The sequence below is a fragment of the Nematolebias whitei genome, chromosome 6 (assembly GCF_014905685.2).
Source record: "Nematolebias whitei isolate Nwh7 chromosome 6, NemWhi1, whole genome shotgun sequence".
Classification (NCBI taxonomy): domain Eukaryota; kingdom Metazoa; phylum Chordata; class Actinopteri; order Cyprinodontiformes; family Rivulidae; genus Nematolebias; species Nematolebias whitei.
Genome location: NC_056503.1, coordinates 31,403,013 through 31,409,041, shown reverse-complemented (window position 1 = coordinate 31,409,041; position 6,029 = coordinate 31,403,013). Strand labels below are relative to the sequence as shown.

Sequence of the window (6,029 nt, the reverse complement as noted above, 5' to 3'; positions counted from 1 at the left end):
CCCTCTTTTAATAATTTTAAAGAAACTGACCTAAAAATATATATTGCTTCTATTGATATGCTTAATTTTAATAATAAGAAACTTATAAGAACAAAAACTCTTTTTCAGAAATTTAATTTTATCCCATAAGCAGACCCCTTTATTGTTTTGTTGTTTTGCTGTTTAGTTTTATTGTTTCAGACCCTCGGCTATTTATGCTTGAATTTTATCTTTGTATAGTTACCGAGATAGTTGTATTCACATATAGTTAAGTAATGTGAGGTCTAGTTTAATATGTTTTGTGACAGTTTTGTATCATTTGTGTGTGTGTGTATTTTGTTGATTTTGGTTTGGAAGAATTTTGTAATGTTCTCTAATTGAAATAAAGTTTAATAAAAAAAAAAAAATAAAAAAAATTGGCGAGGAGGCGCACACTTGTGTCGTCACTCGTCTTTTCACAACACAGCAAGCAGCCATGCAGTAGCCGCCCGCAGCCACCAGAGAGCCCAAAGTGAAGAGACCATGAGCTCCAGTAAGTGGGGAAAATATGGAAAAAAAATATAATAAGGAGTGGGAGAAAGATAGCACACTTAAAGAATGGATTCAACCTCAGATGGGAGATGTGTCAAAAGGCATTCTGTAGGTTTTGCAAGTGTGAAATACGTGCTCACCATGCTGATTTAATTCAGCATGCCAATACTGAGAAGCACAACAAAAACTGTGCACCCTTCTCCTCCATGAGGCTCACAAACATGGGTTTCACTGCCCCAAAACACAGTGAAACAAAACAGAAATGAGCTAAAAATAGCCACCTACATAGCCTGTCACACATCAATCAGTGCTGTACCCATCTTGGAGAACTCATTGGATCCACTTTGGCTGACGGTGAGATCAAATTACACCGAACAAAATGCACTGCATTAATAAATCATGCAATAGTTTATGTTTATGTGTAATTCCATAATAAATATGTTTATACTGTGTTAAAACGGCCTCTGTTTTACACAATGGTGGATTGCCAGTTGGGCTTTTTTTTGGGCTTTTTTTAAGAGCCGATTGCTTGTTTTGGGCTTGTTTTCATAGAGCTGGTTGCTTGTTTCTCTCGCGAGATCTGGCAACACTGTCCAGGACCTTGAAATGCTTTTTACAGAGCCACTCCTTCGTTGCCTGAGCGGTGTGTTTGGGATCATTGTCATGCTGGAAGACACAGCCATGTTCTATCTTCAATGCTCTCACTGATGGAAGAAGGTTCAGGCTTAAAATCTCACGACACATGGCCCCGTTCATTCTTCCTTTAACACGGATCAGTCATCCTGTCCCCTTTGCACAAAAACAGCCCCAAAGCATGATGTTTCCACCCCCATGCTTCACTGTAGGTATGGTGTTCATGGGATGTAACTCAGCATTTTTCTTCCTCCGAACATGACGAGTTGAGTTTTTACCAAAAAGTTCTATTTTGGTTTCATCTGACCACATGATATTCTCCCAGTACTCTTCTGGATCATCCATATACTCTCTGGCAGACTTCAGATGGGACTGGACATGTACTGGCTTGCAGGGGGACACGCCTGGCACTGCAGGATTTGAGTCCCTCTCTGGCATACGTTGTAGCCTTTGTTACTTTGGTCCAGCTCTCTGCAGGTCATTCATCAGGTCCCTCCATGTAGTTCTAGGATTTTTGTGCACCGTTCTCATGATCTTTTTGACCCCACAGGATGAGATCTTGTGTTGGGCCCCAGATTGAGGAAGATTATCAATGGTCTTGTATGTCTTCCATTTTCTTACAATTACTCCCACAGTTGATTTAGTCACAGCAACCTGCTTGTCCATTGTAGATTCACTCTTCCCAGTCTGGTGCAGGTCTACAGTTTTCTTCCTGGTGTCGTTCGACAGCTCGTTGGTCTTGGCCATGGTTGAGTTTTGGAGTCTGACTGTTTGAGGCTGTGGACAGGTGTCTTTCATACAGATAACCAGGTCAAACATTAATACAGATAACGAGTGGAGGATAGAAGAGCTTCTTAAAGAAGAAGTTACAGGTCTGTGAGAGCCAGAAATATTGCTTGTTTGTTACTGACCAAATACTTATTTTCCACCATAATTTACAAACCTGGTTCAAATCCCTGTCCAGGGGCCTTTCTGGATGGAGTTTGCATGTTCTCTCCGTGCATGCGTGGGTTTTCTCCGGGTACTCCAGTTTCCTCCCACAGACCAAAAACATGCATGTTAGACTGATTGGTAACTCTAAATTGTCCCTAGGTGTGAGTTAGAGAATGAATGGTTTTTTGTCTCTGTGTCCCTGTGATGGACTGGAGACATGTCCAGGGTATACCCCGCCCCTCGCACAGTGAATGCGGGACATGGGCACCAGCGACCCCCGTGACCCAAAATGGAACAAGCGGGTAAAGATAATGGATGGATGGATATACACACACACACATCAGGTCTCTCTTGTAAAAGAGTCCCCTAGGCTCAATGGGATGAACCTGTCTAAATAAAGGATGGATGGATGGATGGATAGAAAGAAATGTGCAACACATGCAGATTGATATTAAGATTAGCATTCCATGTATTTGCATTTAATCAACACTTTTCAGTGAAAGATGCTCCCAATTTCCCATAAAGTCCTGGATTTTGTTTTTGTTTCCATTAACCAAAGTGACAATAAATGTTTGTGTTTCAGTGCATTTGTAAGCTGAAGGAGCTCCGCGTGTTGCACCTTCACAGCAACAAAATCGATACTCTGACGGAGATCGACAAACTAGGAGAGTTGCAGCATCTTCACACCATCACGCTGCATGGAAACCCCATCGAAACCACCAGCAGAGACTACAGGTGACAAGCTGACTGGGTTGAAGTTTGCGTTGTTGTCGTTGAAACTTGCTTGGCAAGTCATTTGGCTTGAACCCTGCAGGACATGTTTAAAAGTGAGCCAAGCTGCTGAAGAACCCAACTTGAAGATGCCATTCCAAAGTCAATCCATGAACGGTGGCTGAAGCCTTGAAGCTCAACCAGACCTAAATATGTATCATCTGTAAAATGTAGACACCACTGGCATGAAGATGCAGCTAATTTTACAATCTGTGCAGATTGATCTAAATCCATTCTTCCAAAACTCAACCTAATTCTGCAGTTTTATCATGTAACTCTGCTTGTTTTGCACAATCAACCCAAAACTATAAAAAGGCACAATCTCAGGCAGTATGCCACTTATTTATTAAATTATTTCATACAGCTTCAAAAATGTGGAAAGGATTTTTTAAATAAAAGTAAACGAATCCTCCTAATAATCAAAGTACAATAAATACATGTTTTACTGAATCATCCTAGTTAAATGCTAATTTAATTTGTATGTGTATTTGCAGGAGTCGTGTGATTTTGACGTTGCCTCATCTGAAGTCCATGGACTTCAGTGCAGTGACTCCTGGGGAAAAGGCTTTGGCAACATTTAAATGTAAACGCACCTAAAATGGGCAAAAATCCTGAGGCTAGTTACGCCAGTTCAGTTAATTAATAAACATTTTTCTTTCCAATTAATAACATGTTCCTGATGAATCCATTTATTGTACATTTATTATGACGGTTTGAAGTTCAAAGGCTTGAATAATTAGAAGGTGAAATAGTACAAACCTCTGACTGACAGACTTTTTTTAAATACATTTTTGTGTATTTTATTATACTCTGTTAATCCCTAATGGGGAAATTCATTCTCTGCCTTTTCCCATCACACATGTGGAGCAGAGGGCTGGCTTCTTAAGCGCACAAGGAGTAGATGGAGGGTCAAAGGTCTGTGAGGGTGTTTCACCTTTCACACAAACTTTTTTTGGTGCCAATCTGAAGATTTTACCCAAACCCTGACCCGGACGTGTTATGATATAGTATCATCCATTCATCCCTACATCCTTAAACTTTTCCTTGTCCAGCCCATAACTTCTGATCCGCTCCAGATAACGTAATGAAACTTGATACACATACAGATACTTGATATACACATATGAATCATCACTAGATGGAGTGTCATGTATACGTTTCATCACCCCAGCTTCAAGGTTAAGGTCATAAATCAAGGTCAAATATTATACAAGGTCTTATTATACAAGGTGGTCAATCTGTGTGGGAACATGATGTCTCATGCTCCCAGAACCACTCTTTCACAAGTCGAGCCCGAGGAATCCTGGTCATTCAGTATATTCAGGTAGTCAGCTGACCTCATTCTTTGAGCACATGCTGTTGCTGAATCTAGACCTGACCAACTGCAGCAACCACTGCCCCCACAGGCTTGTACAGTAGTAGTGATGGTAGTATAAAACAAAAGCTTCAAAACATGCAGTAAAATTACATGGGACCACTGCTTCAGAGCCTGTTTTGGTGCGGAAGAAGTCACGTGACACATGACGTCTGAAACACAAACTGTTTTGTTGTTGGAATGACTGGTTCACGGTCCAAACAGCTGATTCCCTGGCACTGACTCGTCTCGATTCTGACAGGTGACTGGCTCAGGTTGAGACAGTTTTGAACTGAGAGGGTTCAACACTATAAAACAGCTCTTAAATGTTAGCAATGTGTTGGAGAGCAGGTGTTTTTGCTGTTGTGTTGTTGAAATAGTTGAAATAGAGTAATTATGAAGGCAGCCAGGTAAAGAGGTCGTTCTAACATGTGGATTCATTCTGCTTGCTCATGATAAGGTGGTTTTGAATTTGAAATAGGGGGAGTGGTGGCGCAGAGGTTAGAGAAGGTGGGCCTGTGATCGGAAGATTGCCGGTTCAAGCCCCGGTACCGACAACATCAAAAATGTGGGTGGGGCAGGTAGGTGAGGTACCCACACCTGCCCCCACCCTCATTCGCCCCACCCTGGGCCCATGAGCAAGGCCCCTAACCCCCATCTGCTCCACAAACAGGTCTCTCTTGAAAATGAGTTCTCGTGGCTCAATGACACTACCTGGATAAATAAAGGATAAATGAAAATGAAAAACAATAAATGTAAAAAAAAAAGTTATAGTAATGTTCAGCAGTTAAGATATCTAACCCATTTAACCTACGTACTTAATATAATTACAGTAAAATGATGTATGTGATTTTAATAGTCATAATGGGCTCAAATTAAATTTGTATTTACATTAGTCTATTGCTACAGGTGCAGTGTTTAGTGTGTTCAACTGAACTGAAGCATCATGATACCTCCTCTATGATTAGACACTTCAGCACCAAACATGTAGATGCTGGAGACGTCATTTCATTATTTTAAGAATGATAAAGACTCTGACGCTGCCAGTTACACAAGCACAATACCAGTGCAACGATTTTATTAAATCTCTTCAATGCACGTTTATCAGTCTTTATTTGAAAACATGTAAGCATAAATAAATGTTCAAACCAGATAACATAGAAAGTTGATGAATTTTAAAAATCAGTTGTTTTACCACAGTAGTTTCTTTAACACTAGTCATTGAAGTTCTTCGGAGTGTGACACCAAAAGCACAATTTGACAGCAGCATCGCAAATTGCCACAAGAGGTCACTGTAACTGAAGCTTCAACAAATGAAGCTATTTTTGAAACATTTGGCCCAACTGGTTCAATGCTTCATAAAAGCTTCATTCACTTTACAGTAGGCCACATTTTTTCCAGCCACATTTCTTCCTCGAAGACGATGGGTTCGCACTTTCCTTCCAGTTCTTAATAATGCGTTGGACAGTTCTTAACCCAATTCTAGTAGTTTCTGCAATCTCCTTAGATGTTTTCTCTGCTTGATGCCAATAATTTGACCCTTCTCAAAGAGACTGACATCTTTTCCACGACCACACGATGTGTCTTTCATCAAGAACTGAGAAGCAACTCATTGCACCAGTTGGGCTTAAATAACTTGTTGCCAGCTGAAAGATTGCAGAGATTATCCAGTAGGAGGCTCGTACCCATTTGCATCGGTGATGACAAGTCTGCACTGAATAAAATTTGCTGCTTTAAAGCAGAATGAACAGTGATAAAAATATTTTACAATTAAAGTATCATCTTGAGGGACAAATAAATGTTACCAAGGGCCAGATTTGGCCCCCGG

The 6,029-nt window shown here is 40.6% G+C and overlaps 2 protein-coding genes across 2 annotated transcripts in view; one reads left to right on the top strand and one right to left on the bottom strand.

Annotated features, from left to right (window-relative positions):
* LOC119410624 (leucine-rich repeat-containing protein 51-like) overlaps positions 1 to 2,815 on the top strand; it is a 5,480-nt gene extending 2,665 nt beyond the window's left edge. Inside the window, exon 3 of the mRNA XM_037677509.1 lies at positions 2,660 to 2,815. Within this exon, the coding sequence (XP_037533437.1) occupies positions 2,660 to 2,815 (156 nt within the window). The remainder of the gene's footprint in view (positions 1 to 2,659) is intronic.
* Positions 1 to 6,029, bottom strand: part of ttc9b (tetratricopeptide repeat domain 9B) — a 50,203-nt gene that overhangs the window by 42,071 nt on the left and 2,103 nt on the right.